Below are 21287 nucleotides of genomic sequence, written 5' to 3' on the forward strand. Positions count from 1 at the left end.
ATTCCATATTTCGAATTATGATTTGAATTTTACATGTCTTAACTTTAGTGATAGCTGTACCAGGTAAGATGAAATAAATTGCTTGAAACTTATTTTGATACTAACTTTGTCTAAAACCATGAAATATTGATTCACTATCTTCGATTTGCTTTAGTTTGGACTTTTCACTTTTCAGATCAGGACAATACACCAATAGTATTTGGTATTACAATTCCAGTGACATTATTAATTCTTTTATTGGTGGGAGTTATTTTACTAAGAAGACATAGATCAGCAGGACGAAAAGCAACTGAAACACGTGGAAACGACACAGTATCATTACCCGATTCAGTTATTGATCCAAACCGACCTGTCTTAATAGAAAATTTTTCGGATCATTATCGTATAATGTCAGCTGATTCAGATTTTCGATTTAGTGAAGAATTTGAAGAGTTAAAACATGTGGGTCGTGATCAACCTTGTACATTTGCCGATTTACCATGTAATCGACCGAAAAATCGGTTTACTAATATTCTTCCATATGATCATTCTCGATTCAAATTGCAACCAGTTGATGATGAAGAAGGATCTGATTACATAAATGCTAACTATGTACCGGTAAGTTTTAGAATAGATAGTTGTAAGTTGACCGATCGTTTCCTTTTAAGGACAATCTCCCCTTATTTTTGGTTACATGGTCCCTATCTCGATTTTTCATAAATATCCATTTTTATTTGATATGCAAACCTAACATCGTTCTAAGTTTATTATTTTTACAAGAAATAAATTTCCTTTATTGGGATATTTATTTTCTTTAATTTATTTGTATACTCCTTTTCATTGTAAAACAATTAAGCCCCTTAATAACTAGATGATTGAGTGATATATTGATTAATATGTTTAATGCATGTTTAGGGTCATAATTCACCACGAGAATTTATTGTGACACAAGGTCCATTACATTCGACGAGAGATGATTTTTGGCGTATGTGTTGGGAATCCAATTCACGTGCAATTATTATGCTAACAAAATGTATCGAAAAAGGTCGAGAAAAATGTGATCATTATTGGCCGTACGATACCTTACCAGTATATTATGGTGATATTTTTGTTCAGATATTAAATGAAAGTTTGTATCCTGATTGGAATGTTACAGAATTTATGGTGTGTCGAGTAAGTATTTTAAAGATAGACCGTTATTTATCCAGGAAAACGGTCATTGGAGTATAAATTTTTAGAAAATATAATTGACGAGTACCATTTTTAGGGAGATGTACAAAGAGTTATAACACATTTCCATTTCACAACATGGCCAGATTTTGGAGTACCAAATCCGCCACATACATTAGTCAGATTTGTTAGAGCATTTAGAGAAAAAATTCGGCCAGATCAAAGGCCGATTGTAGTGCATTGCAGGTATGTAAAAAGTTGATCGATTTTTAAATATCAAATGCAATGGAAATTATAATTTTTTTGTATTTTAGCGCTGGAGTCGGTAGATCAGGTACATTTATAACACTTGATCGAATATTACAACAAATACAAGTTGCTGATTACGTCGATATTTTCGGTATCGTTTGGGCAATGCGTAAAGAGCGAGTTTGGATGGTGCAAACAGAACAACAGTATATTTGTATACACCAATGTCTGTTAGCGGTTCTAGAAGGAAAAGAACTCACGGGACCACCTCGAGAGATTCATGATAATCAAGGTTTTGAAGGTAAATTTTAGCTAATTATCACAATAATTTTTACACGAATCTTTAATATTAATTAAATCACATAAAAGCTTTTTTAGATTAATTTCTAAAATTATTTCAATTGTATACTTATATAACAGCAGGCAAGGGGGGTGCTGAAGCTGCTCCTATGGATACGGTACAAGATCAGGGGGGTGAAAAGGAGAGATGAATCGCTTATTACATGAACACTGGTGGTGGTAATTTATGTTCCTATTTTCGGACTGCGCACGAAATTACTAAAACAATTTATTATTAGATCATCTGCATACAAATAAATAACAAATAATAGCCAATAGAATTAGTAAAATAGAAATAAAATAATGCTAAATTTTGCTTGTCATTTCTACGCTTAAAATTTCTAATAATTTTTTTCAAAAGCTTGTTCAAAAATCAGAATAAAATTCATTTTCGAATAGTTTTACTAATCATTTAAATTTTCAATTTTATTGCATGATTTTCCCCCTATAATGCATGAGAAGATTAATTTCATTATTAAAGAGAACTGGAAATTCCGACAGCTTACAGAGGTACATAATCAATCATGTGGAATTTCCAGTCATCTTTAAAGTGTTATCGATTAAATTTTAAATGACAGAACACTAAGCAAGAAGCATTAAAATACAATTTAATTAAACACAGAAATATTAAACCTATTAAATATTATTTTTCAGATGATGAAGGAATAGCTGAATCTGGAATGTAGAAAAATAAAATACATTCATGGAAAGTATGAATCTCATGTGAATCCGTTTGTAGATCTAAGTGATCCGTCTACCTGTGCCAAGCTTTTAGCAGTTTTGTTTTTTTTTGTTTGAATTGAAGTATTTTCTGAACGCTGTGGAACAAAGTCAAAGACTTTATTTTATTGTTTATATTGTATATAAATAGATTGTTTATTTTTTAATTATTTACTTGCGCGTATTGCGAGAAACGTCCATTATTATATAATAGATTCACTGCAATTTTATAATACAATTATATTTTGCCTTGCTAAATTTTTAGGAGTCATTTTTTTTTAATTCTATAAATTGGTCGAATTATGCATATAGCTACATGTTGTAAATTATTTTTTATTTGTCATGTTACGTAAGAAGCTATTTTAACTGAGTTAAAAACAGCACTGTTAGTATTAATGACTTCTTTTTCTACCGTACTTATTAACAATTATGACAATCAAATATTAGTATCTCTGAAAATTTTGATGTATAACTTCTTCTGAACTTATTCAGAATTGCTACGTCACTATGTGTGAAGCTAAATAAATCACTTTCATGCTACTGTAGAAAATGAAGCATTTAAGGTTGCAATTCTATGGAAAAATATGAGTCCGGGCTCAAAATGTTCGTATGAGATTGTTGAACAAAATCATATTGATTCAAATGTGTGCTTTTACCATGCGCGCGCTCAAAAGTTCGCTTAAACTAATTATGCTGAAAAATCAACAGCTATTGGATCTTATATGCTTAGAATAGCACAAAATATGCATGCTAAAAGAACATTTTCTAACCAATATGACTTTGTTCTCCACGCTCATACAAACATTTTCAGCCCGATCACTTAAAAATTCATAATGTTTCATAGAATTGCAACCTTGAACCTTTATCCGGCTTCATTTCTAAGAGAATGCATAAAACCCGATAAAGTAAAAAATAATATATATTTGGGCGATTATTTTTTGAAGCGCTTTTATCAGCTGAACAGTCGTATAGAATAAACGTAGCAACGCACATCAAAAAATGTCCGTATTAAAACACAGCATTGTTGTAGCAACCACCGTCATAATCTCAAAAATTAAATTATTCCGAGCGGCCTAATAAAATCTAACCTTTTGATTCTATTGACTACATTCACTACAATGGGATATTTATTGAGTCATCCGGTGGAATATAAATTTTTATCGTCCTGTAGCTGCTTGCTACAACCGTACACGGTGTCAATAGCGCTAACAAAATTTGTTCACGCTTAGAAATAAGAGTAACAAAATCTTAAAAACAATGAAAGTATTCCAATTAAATCTAAATTTTACCAAGATTAGCAATTACCAAAATGCTCCTTTAAATTATAGGCATAAGAGCTCAACTCCATTCAAACGTTAAGCGATGTAATAAAGCGTTGACGTTAACCAATCAGAAGAACGCATTTGCTACGTTGCGTAACATTAATACGATGGCAAATGTTGGTTTTTAATTTCTTAATGCCAGCGTTTCACATCGCTTAACGTCTGAATGGAGCTGACCCTTAGTATTTCTGTATTATTGTACATATTTATAAAAAAATTAATTACATATCACCAGATAAAATCCTGTATTAAAAATTTTGTACTAAACAAATATTTAATTATCTTAAAATACGATGCTTACTTTTTATACTTAATCAAGTGAGGATAAAGTAGTTATCCTTTTTAGAAAAGTATTAAGAGATATGTATGTATATTTATAAAAACGGAGGTGGTCATCTCACAAAAAAATGTTTTTAAATTAATTATCTTAATATATATTTTGCTCAAATAGACAGGCAGTAATAATACTTTATTTTATTTACTATTGTTTTAGTTTGAAATCTAAAAAAAAAAAAGAAAATTTACCCATTATTTATTTTTATTTATGAGATGTTTAGTAAAATTCATCAAAAGTATTATGTTTGAAATTATTTTATTTTATAAAACAATGGTATATCAAATTGAAGTTGGGTGATTATTGTGATTTCTTAATTTTGTGCTAGAATACTTATCTACACCTTATTTTTATCTAGATAGAGAATATAAGTCTCAAATAGCTGTTTAAAAAAAAAACAATCAGCTATTCGGCCAATATCATTTTTTATAACACTCTTACACCGTAATTGCAAAAAGATTGCAATAGCCGTTTGACCTATATTCTCTTCTGAATAAAAATAAGGTAGAGTTACTTTTTCATTTGGACTTTGTCGTTACTGTTTCAGCTTCGAATCTTCGAAACTAAATTTTATACGCAAAAGCTTAAATTTTTACATACCAGCGATTTAATCGTTCCAATGTTAACAGATTTAAGCAATTAAGTATCAGTTAGTGACGCATGACAGTAAACCTCTTTTTCAGTCGCATTTATAACAAAATTCGCTTGTACCAGTAAATTGATACGGTCGAATTTTGTCGAAACAGTCATAAAAAATATTTTATTATTATATTAACCTACTGTGCTGCCCCAAACGGATTTTTTTAATAAATAAGAATAGCTGTGAAATAGTCGTACTATAAATTTAGCAATATGAAACCAATCCTATCCAAAAATAAATAAAATCAAGCAATAATTCTTCATAGAATTGAGAAATAATAAAAATCGCCTGCATTAAATGTATATTAAAGTTTAAGAAGTTTATTCTTGCTCACACATTTTTATCATTCCATTTCTGTACCAATATTTAAATTGATGACGTAGATGAGAGCATACGATACGTTTACAAATTTATTTTGTCTCATTATGATATCTTTAAGTACCATTTTATACACGCTGTTTCTTTTATTTTGCTCCAAGCAAATACAACATTTTATGATCGACTATCTTGAATTTGACTCAGAACTTCCGGAACAAAGTTAATTGAAGTTGTAACTGATAAGAAGTAATTAATAAATTTTTCTTAGAAACATTACACATATTTTTTAGAATGTGTCTCTTGAAAACATTTTTCGAAGACTTGATTTTGCAGACATCGTGTATTTTCTTAACATTCCTGCCGAATCGATTTAAAGAAAAATGTTTCCCACAAAACATATAGTACGCTTATCTCTTATCGGTTATCAAAAAAGTTTGTTAATTACTGGATTCAAAGTCCTTCTAACAAGTTTAAAAGTTTTGTCTCTACCAAGCTTATGTTTCGAGCTAATTGCATACAGTACATTTAAAGAAACATTTGATATTTGTATAAATTGAAAAACGCGGATCCAGAAGAGACTAATGGATAAACAAGAAAAACTTATCTAGATAATCACTATAAAATTTATGATTAAACAGATTTTTATGTGCAATATATAAGGTGATTTTTCAATATCTCTGTATCGGAAATTTTTATCACAAAAAAAAATTATCTTTACAATAAAGAATAAATTTCTGTCCGCGTTAAAGAGACTTAGGTAAACGTACTTTTAACATCTTATTTGTACCTAAAACAAAAGTATTAAAATTGATTTCAATTACTTAATATTTGTTTTAATCTTTGTATTAAAAAAGTGATATTAGAGCTTAAAGATTGTAAAAAGAAAATTTTGATTTATATGTTAACATGTACCTTTTTAATTATATATGTTTATAAAAAATTACTATACACATTTTACTTCAAAAAACACAAATTCATTTATTTAAAAATAATAAAATATTTAAAAGAGCAAAAGTTTAAAAGCAAATTTGTATAATTTCAAAACATATTTAAAAAAGAAGAATTTAAAATGAATTGGATTGTTATGTATATATTTTGTTTTGCTTTCATTTTTATGTTACATATTTTTAAATTTTAATATAAATTTTGAAAATTAATCAAGGATTTTATATTATGGTGCACTTCTTGAATCCAAATATGATTTCAAAAGAAAAAAAAATGGTAAGTAAGCGCCATCCAATTGTTATTAGGATTCGATAGCGTTTCTGCTGAAATGTTATTGATATGCATTATTCGTTCGAATATAAGTTCACAATTTATCGGCCCAGCTGTAAAGTAACAACCGAATCAATTACTTTAAAAAAAAATATTTTTTATTAACAAAAAAAAAAATAAAACATTGGAAATTGGTAAATACAAAAACACATATTACAAGTAGCATTTACACAAGAATTTACAATATTCAAACAATTTTAATAATCAGCTGCAGCCGTTAGAGGTGCACTACCTTTCGGAGTTGGTTCGGCTGGTGCATTTTGATCACTTTTAAATGGCCATTTCTTCAAAAATTTGCTAAATGAATTCTTTTTTGATGATTTCTCACCATGTTTATCATCTTTTTTTTCTCCACGTTTAAACATCTTACCCAGTGAACTAGTTTTTCTATGTATATTTTCATCACTAGTGTTACCGGCAGTACTCTCCGGTCCTTTATTTTTAAATAATTTTGAAAGTGTTCCTCTCCAGTTTGTACTTCTTTCACCACTTTTTCTATCAGAATCAATTTCATCTAGTAAAGCATTTTGCGTCTCTGGTGGACTTTTTCCATCAGTCCTATCATCTGTTGTACGATTATTCATTGCCGCAAATGTTGCATTATTCGGCAAAATAGTATTTTCTCCCGATTCAGACATGTTTTTAGCAATTTTTTAAGTAAAATCAAATATCAACTTTCAACAAAATTGTAAAAAATTTTTGACTTGTTTACAATTATATTTTTTGTTTTACTCAAAGCACTCTCTCGTAAAAAAATATTTGAATTTTATTTCAAAATATTTTTCAGATTATTTACGCTCTAAGTACTTTTTTCAATATTTTATATTTGTATAAATTTTCTCGCTGTCGATAAAGTAATTTTACTTGAAATTTTAGTACCAAATATTTTGACACTGTGTTCGAAAAGATGCAGAGCAGTATTATTACGTTTCTATAAAAATAAAAAATAATTAACTATCTAATGACACAAACTTGATTTCATTTGAATGGAATTTTCATTTCGAATCCTAATATTACTAAGTATTAGGTCTGCAGTTAAAAATTGAAAGCGACCTGTGGATAGCAATCACTTTGAACTTTCTATACTTTAAAATAAAACAAAATAATTTAAATTTTTAGAATTTATTAACGAAACAAATTATAAGAAAAAATATATATATTATTATTTATTTCCAACGTGAATTTTGAGGATGTCGATTATTTGAGCGAGTATTAAAACTAGAACATTGATTTTCATCTTTTTGCAGTTCTTCATCAATAAGTAACTCAAAATTACCTAGTTGTTCAGGACTTGGTATTTTATTCCAACGAACACTAAAAATTAACAAATAATACTAAGAATTAACAAGTTATTATGTATTATTAGGTAATATAACAACAATCGGTAAAATTAACTTACTCCGGTAAACCAGTTGGTGGAACAACAATTGAAAGAATATTATCCACTAATTTATGTTTTAAAATTCGATCATTAACTGTTGTACATGTTAAAGATGGTGACGAGTTTACTTCAATTAACCATGGTTTTAAGTTATTATCGATTATAATATCATATCCATAACATTCGAAACAATGACGATCTGTTGCCATTGTTGGAGAAACGGCTTTTAGTGAATGTACGATTAACCAAGAAATTTGTCCAAATAATCGTTCAGTTACTTGTTTTCCACGAGTACTTTCTAAGTATAATCGTAAATTTTGAACACTAAGTTTTCCACCATGCATAGCATTATATTCTTCCTAAAATTTTGTAAAGCACTTATTATCAGTGTTCATTTCTAATGCAATCAAATTTTTCCTTATTGTTCGTTCATAATTTCGATTATGCTTAATTCTTTATACTATTTATTGGCCGCACTCAGGAATGAGTAAATTATAAAAAACGAAAACGGATGTAATCTCTATTTGACGACAAGCGAAGTTAAAGCGACGAATTTATTATAAAATAAAAGAAGTGAAACAACATTTTTCAATAAGGAACAATTTGACTTCAGTTAATTTTTTATGTAACGAATTTTTACTATTCAGAAATTATTTTGAGAAATCTGTAGGAAGGAATAATCTAGCCTAATTATTTATTATTTTAGTCAACGTTTCGCAAATTAATTTTTGCTCGAAATAATTTCCTAATATAAAATTTGTCAAGATCTAAAATGTAAATTTATAATTATTTTTTATCATCAAATTATTTGTATCCTTACACCGTGTCTCTGGATTGAAACATTTGTTAAATGCACATACATATTATCGAGTTCGGCAACACTTGAATCATATTTAACTGTACAAAATCTACAGAAACCTAATTTAAATTGATATGCTTTTAATGGACGAAAGGATGTTACTAACACGTATAAACGTAGATCAAATTTCTTTCCTCCAATTAACAGTGGATTATCAATATACCTAAAAAAATTCTTAAAGTTAAAACTTTATAATTTAAATATAGAAAATTACATATACCTAGATATTACGTAACTTTCTTTAGATAATTGTGGTGTAAACGGACTTTTCGCTTCTCTAGACCATTTTCTTAATTTTGATAATTTGTTGATCAAAAATATACCATTTCCTTGTGACCTACCACAAGGCTTCATTATCCATGTTGTTTGTGGGGCTTTGCGATATTCTTCAACGAACATATTATAATCAGCAGGTAATACAAATGTGACAGGAATGAAATCTAAATGTAAGTATTTGGTATCTGGTCCCCCACGTTCTGCAATTGGATTCCCTTCCCGTTCCAAATCTCGACGATATCTTTTTATGTTTTTAACAAGTAAATCTTTTCGTGATAGCTCGAAATGTGTTGGAAAATGATTGATTATTCTAAAACAGTTTTCTAATTTATTACAAAAGAACAAACTATAAATACATTTACGATTTACTGATAATCATTCATCCGGTATCCACTATCCACGCTAAACAGGGATCGACACGTTTGGCTGCTCGCCCAATAAAAATGCCAATCATCTTCTGGATTTACTTGAGTCCAACCACGTTTCTCACAATTGGACACTAGAACTGATTTGTCGAGGTCTGTACAAAACTTCATTGTAGACTTAGTTTTTTGTTTGTTTAAGTTTCCGAAGCATTTATCATCTTTTAAATTCTGGAAGTTTGTCTCAGTTTCTATAATTATACAGTTTTTTCTGCTTTAAAATTTTTGGAAATATGTAAATTACTTATTAATATAAAATTTTGCTTAGTTCATTAATTTCGCCATTTTCTAAATAAGTAGGTAACTATAGAAATTTGATAAATCAATAATATTTATTATTAAAAAAATCTTGTGTGACACTCACGCACCTCCATACACAGGAAATTATCTTTATTCTCTTAAAATACATTAGTACCTAAGTATACCTATTCATTCAGCCAAAAAATTTACAATCAAGAGATAATGATTGTATACAAGTTGAGTGAACAAAATTTCTCAACTTCAAAAAAACCGAAGCAAGGGCATGCTCAAAAAACTGACCAATTTTTTATTTAATAAAGTTTTTATGTTTTAGAATATAAAGATTCCAAACTTTTTATTTCCAAGTTGAATATCCATTTCCTTCCTAAAAAATTGTATATAATTTGGATAAAAATAAAACATACGACTTAGATAAATTTAAACGAACTTATTTATTTATTTATTTAATAACAGTTACAGTAAAAATACTAAGCTATATGTACTAAATTTGAACTAAATAGAAAACCAGCTCGGAATACCTTTTCGATTTTTACTCTTTTCTAAAAATTTCCTATGATTTTCTTTAGTAACTTCTAAAGATTTCATTTCTTCTTTCCTCCTTTCTTCATCTTCAGATTCATTGGGGAAAAGGTCTGGAAACTTGAAAATTTCCGTTTTTGGCTACAATCAAAATAATCCGCAATTAAAAGTTAGGATAGATTTTATTATATAGAAAGGAAATTGTTTTTTAAATTATAAATTTAAAATCTTACCAAAACTACATAAGCAATTTTTGTATCTTCATCTTTCGTAACATATCCAGCTCTTGGATCTCGTTTAGTTTTTCCTAGTGCAATTCTTGTACGAACATCAACAATATTTTCTATATTATAAATTTTTTCTAAATAATTTTTTACATCGAATTTGGTCATCTCCATTGAGCAAGCAAATTGAACAACATTTGGTGGCTGTTCATGTGTGGGTCTGATCAATTTCATCCAAAAATTTGGAAGAAAAACTCGAAGTTGTGGATTACCGCGTTGATACAAAGGATACCTAAATCAATTATAAATTCATTATTACTAATAAAACAAGTGAATTTTAGTTAGTTCATTACCATCTTGTAGACATTTTTTACAATTTTAATTTCCAAAAGATAAGTTAGACAACAATTTTAGGACTTCAAATGTTTGAGGTTAAGATATCTAGGAATTTCAAATTAATTTCAATTTTGTTTAAATATTTTTAGATATTTCTCTTAGAAATCGAAATCATAAAACTTATTAAATACAAAATAAAGTTTTTTATTTTTTTTTTCAAAATTTAAATGGTCTTAGGGAAAATAGGTTTGTTACTTTTACTTTGCTAAGGTAAATTTTTATTTAAATAAGAAAGATTTAAATATTTAATTGATTGAGATTGGATCTTTTGCAGTTTAATGCTTCTTAGTCAGGAAATGTGACTAAGGAAAATGAAAAGATAATTTGTTTACGTTTATATTTTAAAAGAAAGTTAAAATTTTTAAATCGTAAATGGAACAAATTAAATGAAAACTCCGTATTTTGAGTTCTTGTTTCTTGATAGGGTTTTCTAAGATAATATATAAGATCTTAGGGTTTTCAATAATCGTCAAGTGAGGAATAGCAACTACACACATCTCAGGCATTTATCTATTGCTTTTCGAGACGTCAATAAATTTTTAGTTTTTAAATAATATTCTATAAGGTAAAAAATCTTTAATATTTTATAGAATTAATCTTAATGGTTAAACGAAAATATAGTTTTTGCAAATTTTATTTAATGCGAATGAAATTTCTTGTTATGTAATAAATTTTGATAGGCTATGTATTGGATAATTCTAGAAAATTTTCTAATATAAGTTTATTTTTTCGATAGCTTTAGAAATGGGTAAGCACTTTGGAGAATTAGCTAAAGTTCGAGGTATCATCACATACAAATTATCTCCATTCGAACAAAAAGCATTCGCTGGTGTTGTATCACAAGGTCTACCTAATGTCTTTCGACGAGTACTAGCCAACGTATTGAGGGTGGCACCACGTGAGTATTGCAAATATGAATTTCAAAATATATAATTTTTATTTTTTTAATAATATTTTTGAACTTTTTAGCATTCGCCCTCGCTTATTTGGTATACGACTGGGGTGAAAAAGAACACGCCCGATTACAACGTAAAAATCCAGCCGATTATGCAAACGATGTTTAAATTAAATTTTTAAATGTTATTTAATATTTTAGTGGAAGCGAATATAGTGTACATACATTTAATGTAATAAATTATAAAAAATTTATCGAATTGAGTTTTCGTTTTCTATGCCCATAACTAGATATTTGACGCGTTGACACGCAACACCTTTCAATCATTAAGAAATGCGGCTGCAATTTAATTAGTAATAATTTTGTACTTAGTCCAATGGTTAAAGTTCCAACAAACCAAAACTTGAGTTTCTAAGCACCATATTTCAAGAACGCTCGAGCTAAGAACTAAAAATATTTTGGTAAAAAAAAATCAATGTCAAATCTTAGGTAATTTTCAACGAATTATGCGATTGCCTTGAATCTTATCTCTTAACTTCAACTTTGATTTTCAAATTCAAAGTAACGAACACTAGTTCAACACATATCTTAACGTAAAATTTCTCGCTCATTCTGAAGCTTCAAAAGCCAAAGTTGAACTCAAAATGACAAGGAGGTTGATGATGAAAGAAGTTGTATGTCATCATTGGAAAATTTTTTTGACCGAGGTTCCTAGCAGTGGGAACTTTTTCCTAACCCTGTATCAGTTGATTCAAAAAGTAAGATTTTGGATGTAATTATATCACGAAAATGTACAAAGCGAAATTTGATTACACTGGTCAACACATATTTTATACCCGAAACAAGAGTATACTTTTTGAAAGGTTTTTGGCGTGCTGAATACGAATCTGAGTGCAAAATTGCTTCACAAAACCACATTTTTTGAGAAATTCGCTATACTATAATAAGTATCATATGATTTCTCGAAGAGCAAAAGAAATAAGGATAAGATTCAAAAAGTATTTCAAAGGAAGAGGGAAGTATATTGATGGTTTCCAATTTCCATATGAGAAAAGAATTACATAGTGATGTTACGGAATTTCGAATCTAACCGAAAAACGGACTTTTCTCTTGTCTAGGTAAAAATATTTCGAAAACCTTATGTATTAGAAAAATTCTGAAGTCGAATTCGAATTTAAAACTCAAAAAACTATGCAAAATATTCTATCACATCAATGGTACAAAAAAAAATCAAATTTTGTTTACCAGTGTTATCATATTATAATATTCTGTTATCATATATCCGCTGAGGGGCAGCTGCCCCCTCTTAATATCAAAAAAAATTAAATCAAATGCCAGTCATTTATTGCCCGACATATGATTCCAGCTCAAAATTGCCTTCTCATTCTCTCGATTTTCATTTAATCTAAGTATTTTGATGGAAGTTAATGTAATTTATTTAAAATTTTCCTAAATAGTGTATTTGTTGAGCGCTGTCAATAATTACCAAATTTTAAGATGAAGAGAGAGTGAAATGGCTTCTTAATTTTTGATTGATTTTTTCTTTTTTGACCAAATACTATTATGAAACGGAGCGACAGGTCCAGCTCTTTTATAAAAGAATAATAATAACTTTATTACCTTCATAATTACCTTTATCATTGACCTAAATACGTCATATACAGTTTTTACTGTAATTATGTAATCGAATAACAACTAAAGGAATAGAAACGAATAATTTTTCTTTCTTTCAAAAACAGCCATTCTCCATAAAAGATTTCGATCGAACCTTTTAAAATTCAGGTGTAAGTTTATAAAAAAACATTCGTATATTTTGTATAATAATTTCATAAAATATTTTTAAATGTTTATTAATTATAAGATTTTTTAAATGAATTTCATAAAAATAATTTAAATAGTTGATAAGTGTGACAAAGTCAGCCATATTAATTAATCATACAAGAACAAATTAATTGCGTTTGTTAATTTTATCTGTCAATTTTGTTCTTGTAATTAATATTTGTGAAAATTCACAAATCAGGTAAACTATTCAATAAAATTCAATTAAATTAAATTTAACAACATAATTTAATAAAATTATTTATTTAAAGTGAACAAATGACGTTGAAAGACAATATCATTATGGAAAATAAAATCACGGAAAAAGAAATGGTTGACCCTGGAGCTACATCAGAACGAGAGGAAGGTGAAATTAGTGATCTTGATTTAGAAGATGTGTCTGATTGTTCATTAAGCTCAAATAAGTCATACCACAAAGGCTATCAAAAATCAAGACAAGCACGTGATACGCTATATTTTAGTTGTGTAAGTGAAAATGATTCGGATTCTGATGTTATTCCAAGCTCGTTAGGATGTACCCAATGTCGGTCATACAATTGTGATGGTTTTCAATGTGCATATAAACTTTCACATCGTAATCATCATGGGAAACGACGTCGCTATAAATATAAATGCGGTAAATCTAAATCACGCGTTGTAATACTCTCATGTGACTCAAATTCTGATAAAGAAATTATTCAATCAAATACACCACATAGAATATCTTCTAGTGATTCAGAAGATGAATCGGTTGATCGATCACTTTTAGTAAAATTAAATAAAGCCGTTCGTGTAAATACTCCAGCAACGGATCAATTACAAACTAGTTTACGTACTCGTCTTAAGAAAATGATCGATCACGATGAAGGGAAATCTAGTGATTCAGAATATGAATTAATGGAATTAAGAAAGTTAGCGTTAGAATCGAAGCTACGAGAATGTGCTAAGCATGAAAAATCTGATGATAATGAAATAATTAATTTATCAGATGCAGAAACGTTTATACCAATTGAAAGTACCGAAACGACGCCGACGCCTAAATCAGAAGTACCTAGTGTTGTTACAGATACAGATATTAGTTCTACTAAAGATGATATTACCGATGCAGAAGCACAGCAATTAAGATTAGATGCATTACGTTCAGCAGTTCTAAAAAAGCATGAGTTACGGCGGCAAAAACAAAATATTTCTTGCGATAAACAAACTAAAATTATTAAACCTGATACTTCACATGAGCCTGATGATGTGTCAATACAAATTAAGACTGTTATCAATGATTTATTAGACTATATAATAACCGATAATAATAGTTCTGATAGCAGTATTTCAAATGAAAATAAAAATGAAGTATCCGTGGAAAATAATAAAGAAAATGAAGAGAATCCAAGTCCACAACCTGTACCTGTAAAATCGCTTGAAACACCATCTAAAACCGTTGATGAGGATGAAGATATATTGCGAGCAATGTTACTTACATCAATAGCAAAGAAAATATCTGAAGAAAACATACCAAAACAAGTGCCAGAACAGCAAAATACTGTAAAAACATTAAAAAATCAAAAGACTATGAAAACTCAAACATATCAAAAGCCTGATAATCACAAAAATAAAACAGTAAATGTGCATGTTAAACCTCTAGTAATAAATGTAGGAGAAGATTCAGAAACTGATGAAGACAGTCCAGTTAAATCAAAAAATGATGTATCTATTCATTTCGAAAGAAGTTTATCACAATTACTAAAAGAAGCGCGTGCAAATGCGGAGAAACAACAAGCAACATCATCAACAACAAAAATGCCATCCGCTGTACAACGGTTGCCAGAATCAAGGCAAGCTGAATACTTGCAGTTAAAAAATAGATTGGAACAACTCAAGCAAAATCAAAAAGCCGTTACAAAATTGAATAAATTACAGAAAATGAATAAATTACCGACACAAATTAATTTGGTTAAAAAAATACCAACCATAGCTGAAGTACAAAAAAATATTTTAAACAAACCGCAACGTATGTTCAGTAAAAAGTTGAATCGATTTACAGCGAACGATTTTCAATTTTTTAATAAAAATCGTGTAAATCCAACAACTAAAGTTCTTTTACCAACAACCGAACAAAACAAACTCATTAAAAAGACTGAAATGGACGTAAAACCAAATTCTTTATCAAATTTTATTAGCCAGAAAAGGTAAATTTACCCAATTTTTACAAAATTCAAAAAAAAAAATTACACATTTTAGCAAACTTTGGTATAACATTAAAAAATCAATACATAAAGCAAAATTCTTGACAGGTTTTTGGAAGGTAAGTATAAAGATTTGGCTCCGATTGTGAAAAAGACAAAAGCTGCACGATTGGCACGAGATAAAGCCGGTGGAGAGGTTACAAAATTAATAGAAGAATTAAAATTGGCACGAGCTCGTTATAACGAACATCATCAAACGTACAAGAATTGTATTCAACAATATCTTCTTCTGAAAGCGAATATTGAGGCGTGAGTTAATAAGACAGTGCAAAATTTCTTGCATGTGGTTTTCATATTTTTCAAGATTTGATATTGTTTCAAGTAATTATATTAGATGGAAAAAGATCCCGAAATATTTTCTAACTTCTGAGAGTAATTGATCAATTCGTGAATCGCATACATGTATGATTGGTAACAACATATGTATGAAATTTTTTTCTTATTCTTGTGGTTTTTAGCGCACAAAAATATACAATCGTTGGTAAACGGTTTATTCAATGTAGAAAATTGGAATGTTTATTAGGAGCTATTGAAACAATTCATTAATATATTCATTCTTGAATCGCATACTTATATGATTAAAATTATAAACTTAGACTTGTAAACCTTATATAAGTACGCGATTCACGAATTTTAATTCAAATTGGTTTCATATGTTGGTGTTTGGCCGGAAAAAGGATCATAGTGTAGGACTCATGCCATATCAAATTGTTGAAGGTTTCTTCGAATAACAATCTCATAGTATTTTGAATTTTGAAGGATTTCCATCAATAATTTTATGTGTGATGCATAAGTTGCATTTCAATCACCATTTTCTTGCTAGAATACTATTGTTGACAGAAAACTAATTTGAACATAATTACTTTTTGCTATATTACTTAAATGATTTCGACAAATTTAAAAAGACTATGCAGCTACATGAATCTTAATTAGCTACCATCTTCAAATATCAATCTCACACATTGATGCAGGTCGCACGCCTACGTTATATGAAATAAAATTACGACCGGTCGGTACGAGAACTAACACATATGATATTTGGATAGTATTATCTGGCAGGTTGTGATTGATTTAATTCAAAGATTTTCTCATGATTTTTCATGAATGTCATTGTCAGAACTGGACCAAATTGAAATGAGACCACACGGGAAGCACAAGCTTCCAAATAGAAAAATAATAATCAAAATCGGTTCACCCAGTCGAAAGTTCTGAGGTAACAAACATTAAAAAAAAAACCGAATTGAGATGAGAACCTCCTTCTTTTTCGTTTGAAGTCGGTTAAAAATACCAAATAGAATAATTTTTTCTTGAACTTGATTGTGCGTTTTATATCATTGTGTGAGAGTGATTTCTGTGTGTTGTGAAACTGTCGTCTATTTGTACACAATTTGTTTTCATATGGACGTTTTTTTTTGCACAAATCTAGAAAACTTTAGCTTCATTGGGATTTCTTTATACTATTTCCGATTACCAAAACCATAAATTTATTCTTTTGTAAAACCACTACTATTATCTTACGAAATCGATAAAAATTTTTTTGTTATTAACAATATCAATTCTTAATATTACCTGTACTTAATGCACATTTTCTGCTATTTTGCACCGTCAACTGATATGTATACAGTGATACGACCACGCCACCAATGGAAAATCATAAACGAGCCAATGAAGATAGTGTGTCATTGAATAAACGCCAGAAAATCGAGGATAATTCAACAATAAAATCAAATCCAACACCAACCATTGATAAAGTACAGGTTACTAAACATTTCACTGCAAGCATCGTCTCTGTTTTTCTATTCATTAAACATTTTATTGGATTTTGTTTTGTTTTATTAAGGTACAACCAAGAGTGATAACGGAGAATTTGGATGTAGCGGAAAAAGAAATTTTACCAAAGGAAGATGTTATAAATGAAGAAAAGGAAAAGATTAGCGATGATACAACATTGAAAGCTAAACGGTATTAAAATTTTAATAAGTCTCGAAGTATGGAAATCTGTTTAAAATTTAAGCAGAAACCTCCCCTCCCCTCCCCTCCCAACCAGATTACAACTTTGTACCCCTTACTTGGAACCCACCTTATTATTGAATGTTAAGGTTCAAATTTTATTATGGCACAGGAAACATCTAAAATTTTTCCCAAGACAAATAGGTCAGTTTCAGCATACTGTGTTTGTTTCCCCCCTAAAACAAATAACATAATGTTTCATGCTTCTTATGCACTCTATATGTGAAATTGGTATGCTAATATAACGTAGATGATACGTCAAACTCAAAGTCGAGTGATAAAAACTATTACTGCTGCGAGCTGATCCAAGCGCTTCTTGATTTGAAATAACAGAGCATTTTGCTATGGTAATAACAGACACCCATGAGGGGGTCAATTGAGACAAATCCTCTAGTGTGAAGTAATCTTTTGCTTCCTACACCTTAACCTGATATAAAGCCTAACCTGACTGGCGATCATCCATACTTCGAGACATTTTTTCGATTGTGATACATTCAACATATCGTTTCAGACGGAGTATTGATACAAATCCATTAATTGAAGTATGTCCGTTTGATTTACAAGGATCCTGCAGAGATAGTGAATGCAAGTATCGCCATTTGGGTAATAATGACTAAATACTTCCGAAAAAAGCCTTTACGGCATAAGAACGCAGTTGCGATAAGTATTTATATAATTATTAATCATTTTTTTCAATCATCTAATCTTGTCCAATAGAGATAGTTGTTGGATGGGAATTTGATGGGGCTGTGTCATTTATTTTTGGTAAGTGTTACTCTCATACCTCTAACTTTAAAAACCCACCTTTTGTATATACGGTCTATGTTCTTAGACACTAATATTTAATTCATAAATCATGTTTCTTGAGACTAATGTGACGTCACAAATTAGTGTTTATTTCAAGTAGTAAAACTTGATTTCAACTCAACTGGTTAACTTTGTTGAAAAAGGGCTTTTAAAAAGTCTATAATACATTTACATAAAAACAGTGTTTTTAATCACCAGAAAGTTGTGTTCATTTGTGTACATAAAACTTGAATTAAAACTGAAGGAGTTTTCTTAATATTTTTCTTAATTGTTATCTATATTTTTATAATATATTTATTTTTCATAATAATAAGATTTTATGTTTTTTTCTCCAAACAATTATTATTTTTGTTATTATTAAAAATTAAATTAATAAATCTATATAATAAAATATTCGTATTGTTTTAATTTTAAATTACCTCCTATAAATTTGTCCATATTTGTCTGAATTAATCTCATCGTCCAACGTAATTTGTAAAAGAGATGAATTTGAGCAAGATTTAAAATTACAAAAAAGGTATGTTTGATATGAGAATGAAGAACAGGCGAATGAAGTATCAATATTAAAACTTACTAGTGTCTAGCTACTTAGAATTCAATAGTTGTGAAGGGTTTTGGACATCACAGAAATCATGCATCGAATCAACAAATAAACCCGATTTTTGTATTTTTTGGATCAAAACTACCTTAAGTACTAAGTTGTATCGAAATTGGGACCAAAATTGTTAATGAAAAACTTAAAAAATATTCAAAAAAGTCAAAAACAATTTTTTGTTTTAGAATTTGATAAAACTCGGTGTACAGAGTAATATTAATGCAATAAAATAAATAATCGGGTTCATATGATGAATGAATGTATAGTGTTTGTATCACCCAAAATCTTATACGAAGAGCGATTTCTCGAATCGATTTAGACATTTTTGTGTAAAAATAGCGACAACTTATTTTAGATTTTCCCGATTTGTGACCATTTTGCAATATTAATAATATGGTGGAGCCAGACCTTCCAACATTAACATGAATGTTTTTTTGCTGCTTGCTATAGAAGGAAGTTGACGTTTCAATGCGCTTTATATATTATGTTTAAACAAAATTTTATTTATTCCGAATATTTAGATTCATTTTTAGGGGATTATTCGTTAAAGGGTATGGTAATTGAAAATAAAGATAATTACTAGTTATTATCAAGAAATTTATTTATTTAGCTATTAATTTCCAGCAACAAAGTTTTGTGTCATCGGCTACAGTAACAATAGGTAATCTTTGATGCCAAGTGAGTCCTGTAGGAAGTTTTATATTCGCTGATAATAAAACAACTTTAGATAATACATGAGATACTTTTAAAACACCACCAACTAAACTTAATGTCGCTACTAATTCACCAGATGAATTGAAGCGTATTAAACCTGCTTTCTCTGAATGTAATGAATTACTCTCAATTAATCGACTTGGTTTAGTTAAATCCCATATCAACAATTTTTCACCTGTAAATCCTGAAAAATAAATTATCTAAAATGTAAAATTATTGTTATATTTCAATTTCATTTCATTTTAATCTTACCTGTAACTTTTTGAGAGTCCGTTGGACACCAATGTGCTGAACTGAGTGTATCGTTTGCTTCTAACGATAAAATCGGTAATTGAGAAATCGCATTATATAATCGAACTATGCCTATACGCTCTGCAACTAATAACTTTCCCGTATCTTCTGAATGCCATCCAACACTTATTCCTGGTGATGTTAATTGAAATACTACATCACAGTTATAATCATCTTCGACACTCCAAAGTCGACATGTGTGGTCATCACTTACAGATGCCAACCAACGATTATCCGGTTCATAACTGATTTCGTTAATATAATCGCAATGTCCGGATAATATCTAAAAATTATTAGGGGAGATTCAATTTGAGGAATAAATTCATTCAAATAAGAATTTCGTGAACCGTAACTGAAACTAGTTTCAAAATTGGATGAAGATGGGTATTTGTAAAATTCTAAGCTCAGAAATTGGGTTGATACGAATAACAATACATTAGCGTTTCAATTTTAAGACTTAAATTGATCGAATTATAGTCGAATTCCGAAATATTATAATAACAATCATTTAAATTTTCCCGGCTTTATGATTTTAAAGTTATAAAGCTACATTTTTTTCGATTTAAATAATACGTGGTTTTTCAGGGTAAAAAGTGGCACAGAAGCCAAAGATATGTCAAAATTATTCAAATTTGATTGCAAGGTTTTTATAGAATTGAGTCCTTTTAAAATTGGATATAATAACACCGATTCCTTATGAAATCAAAATTGATGAAAATAATTTTACTCACCTTACAATTATGATTTTCAGCTAAATCACTTTCAAATACATGTAATTTAAAGTCACTACCTCCAGCACAAAATGAAACACATTTCGGTATAACGTTTAAAACGGTTGCCGGTGACCAGGCTAAGCAATGAACTCTCGTATTATGATGGAATTCATGTATTGTCTTAAATTCTAGTGAGTCTGTGTCATGCTGGAATAAATCAAAACCTACGTAAAAATCAAATAATTATTAAAATAACAATAAAAAAACTTACATTTAATTCACAATGTGCTACACAAACAGTATTCGTATATGCGATACAAATTAAATCTTGAGACCAATCAAAAGGTGACCATTGTATCGCATAAATTTCATCTTTTAATTGTATCGTATAATTTGGTTTAACTGTTGGTAAAATTTCTTTGGTACCAAAAATAAAAACGTTTGAATTCATTTTCAGAAAAGTTTTTGAAAATTCTTTTTAGCAGACAGTTTACAAACTCGTATTTGGTATCAAAATCAG

General features: G+C 29.1%; 6 protein-coding genes across 9 annotated transcripts in view; 3 read left to right on the forward strand and 3 right to left on the reverse strand.

The window, feature by feature from the left end:
- Nucleotides 1-4172, forward strand: part of LOC123299129 (tyrosine-protein phosphatase 10D-like) — a 43847-nt gene extending 39675 nt beyond the window's left edge. For 2 of the 4 annotated variants that reach the window (XM_044881371.1, XM_044881373.1), the window contains 6 exons: nt 176-597; nt 895-1152; nt 1247-1395; nt 1464-1699; nt 1819-1917; nt 2392-4172. In XM_044881371.1, the coding sequence (XP_044737306.1) occupies nt 176-597; nt 895-1152; nt 1247-1395; nt 1464-1699; nt 1819-1889 (1136 nt within the window). In that variant the 3' untranslated portion in view covers nt 1890-1917; nt 2392-4172. The remainder of the gene's footprint in view (nt 1-175; nt 598-894; nt 1153-1246; nt 1396-1463; nt 1700-1818; nt 1918-2391) is intronic. The other 2 variants (XM_044881372.1, XM_044881374.1) reach the window with 1 other exon arrangement.
- A 3340-nt stretch (nt 4173-7512) lies between these two features.
- On the reverse strand, nt 7513-9490 carry LOC123298696 (probable tubulin polyglutamylase TTLL1). Its single transcript, XM_044880789.1, has 5 exons — nt 9232-9490; nt 8807-9172; nt 8548-8749; nt 7746-8086; nt 7513-7660 (listed from the first exon to the last, which is right to left on the reverse strand). The coding sequence occupies exons 1-5, from the start codon at nt 9396-9398 to the stop codon at nt 7513-7515; spliced, it is 1224 nt and encodes a 407-aa protein (XP_044736724.1). The 5' UTR covers nt 9399-9490.
- Nucleotides 9491-9957: 467 nt separating this feature from the next.
- On the reverse strand, nt 9958-10859 carry LOC123299147 (probable 39S ribosomal protein L23, mitochondrial). The gene is made up of 3 exons (XM_044881404.1): nt 10642-10859; nt 10298-10580; nt 9958-10205 (listed from the first exon to the last, which is right to left on the reverse strand). Exons 1-3 carry the CDS (start codon nt 10653-10655, stop codon nt 10038-10040), a joined length of 465 nt encoding a protein of 154 aa, XP_044737339.1. The 5' UTR covers nt 10656-10859; the 3' UTR covers nt 9958-10037.
- A 280-nt stretch (nt 10860-11139) lies between these two features.
- Nucleotides 11140-11833, forward strand: LOC123299148 (cytochrome b-c1 complex subunit 8). Its single transcript, XM_044881405.1, has 3 exons — nt 11140-11249; nt 11421-11582; nt 11654-11833. The coding sequence occupies exons 2-3, from the start codon at nt 11429-11431 to the stop codon at nt 11746-11748; spliced, it is 249 nt and encodes an 82-aa protein (XP_044737340.1). The 5' UTR covers nt 11140-11249; nt 11421-11428; the 3' UTR covers nt 11749-11833.
- Nucleotides 11834-13462: 1629 nt separating this feature from the next.
- LOC123299134 (uncharacterized protein PFB0145c-like) lies at nt 13463-18695 on the forward strand. The gene is made up of 6 exons (XM_044881387.1): nt 13463-13599; nt 13670-15580; nt 15686-15886; nt 17262-17394; nt 17478-17599; nt 18159-18695. The coding sequence occupies exons 2-6, from the start codon at nt 13677-13679 to the stop codon at nt 18262-18264; spliced, it is 2466 nt and encodes an 821-aa protein (XP_044737322.1). The 5' UTR covers nt 13463-13599; nt 13670-13676; the 3' UTR covers nt 18265-18695.
- Nucleotides 18696-19632: 937 nt separating this feature from the next.
- LOC123299144 (nucleoporin Nup37) lies at nt 19633-21281 on the reverse strand. Its single transcript, XM_044881401.1, has 4 exons — nt 21039-21281; nt 20786-20974; nt 20016-20337; nt 19633-19947 (listed from the first exon to the last, which is right to left on the reverse strand). Exons 1-4 carry the CDS (start codon nt 21216-21218, stop codon nt 19652-19654), a joined length of 987 nt encoding a protein of 328 aa, XP_044737336.1. The 5' UTR covers nt 21219-21281; the 3' UTR covers nt 19633-19651.
- Between the last annotated feature and the right edge of the window lie 6 nt (nt 21282-21287).

The sequence above is a fragment of the Chrysoperla carnea genome, chromosome 4, assembly GCF_905475395.1.
Source record: "Chrysoperla carnea chromosome 4, inChrCarn1.1, whole genome shotgun sequence".
Taxonomy (NCBI): domain Eukaryota; kingdom Metazoa; phylum Arthropoda; class Insecta; order Neuroptera; family Chrysopidae; genus Chrysoperla; species Chrysoperla carnea.

Excerpts from the sequence above, each read along its gene's own strand:
- LOC123298696 (XM_044880789.1), bottom strand. The coding sequence starts at position 9,398 with ATGAAGTTTTGTACAGACCTCGACAAATCAGTTCTAGTGTCCAATTGT. Across the intron at positions 9,173-9,231 it reads TACCGGATGAATGATTATCA|AATAATCAATCATTTTCCAA; the intron begins GTAAATCGTAAA and ends AAACTGTTTTAG. Across the intron at positions 7,661-7,745 it reads CCACCAACTGGTTTACCGGA|TGTTCGTTGGAATAAAATAC; the intron begins GTAAGTTAATTT and ends GTTAATTTTTAG.
- LOC123299147 (XM_044881404.1), bottom strand. Across the intron at positions 10,206-10,297 it reads AAATTGCTTATGTAGTTTTG|CCAAAAACGGAAATTTTCAA; the intron begins GTAAGATTTTAA and ends TTTTGATTGTAG.
- LOC123299148 (XM_044881405.1), top strand. The coding sequence starts at position 11,429 with ATGGGTAAGCACTTTGGAGAATTAGCTAAAGTTCGAGGTATCATCACA. Across the intron at positions 11,583-11,653 it reads CGTATTGAGGGTGGCACCAC|CATTCGCCCTCGCTTATTTG; the intron begins GTGAGTATTGCA and ends TGAACTTTTTAG.
- LOC123299134 (XM_044881387.1), top strand. The coding sequence starts at position 13,677 with ATGACGTTGAAAGACAATATCATTATGGAAAATAAAATCACGGAAAAA. Across the intron at positions 15,887-17,261 it reads CTGAAAGCGAATATTGAGGC|TGATACGACCACGCCACCAA; the intron begins GTGAGTTAATAA and ends ATATGTATACAG. Across the intron at positions 17,395-17,477 it reads CAACCATTGATAAAGTACAG|GTACAACCAAGAGTGATAAC; the intron begins GTTACTAAACAT and ends TGTTTTATTAAG.
- LOC123299144 (XM_044881401.1), bottom strand. The coding sequence starts at position 21,218 with ATGAATTCAAACGTTTTTATTTTTGGTACCAAAGAAATTTTACCAACA. Across the intron at positions 20,338-20,785 it reads CTGAAAATCATAATTGTAAG|ATATTATCCGGACATTGCGA; the intron begins GTGAGTAAAATT and ends AATAATTTTTAG. Across the intron at positions 19,948-20,015 it reads GGACTCTCAAAAAGTTACAG|GATTTACAGGTGAAAAATTG; the intron begins GTAAGATTAAAA and ends TTTATTTTTCAG.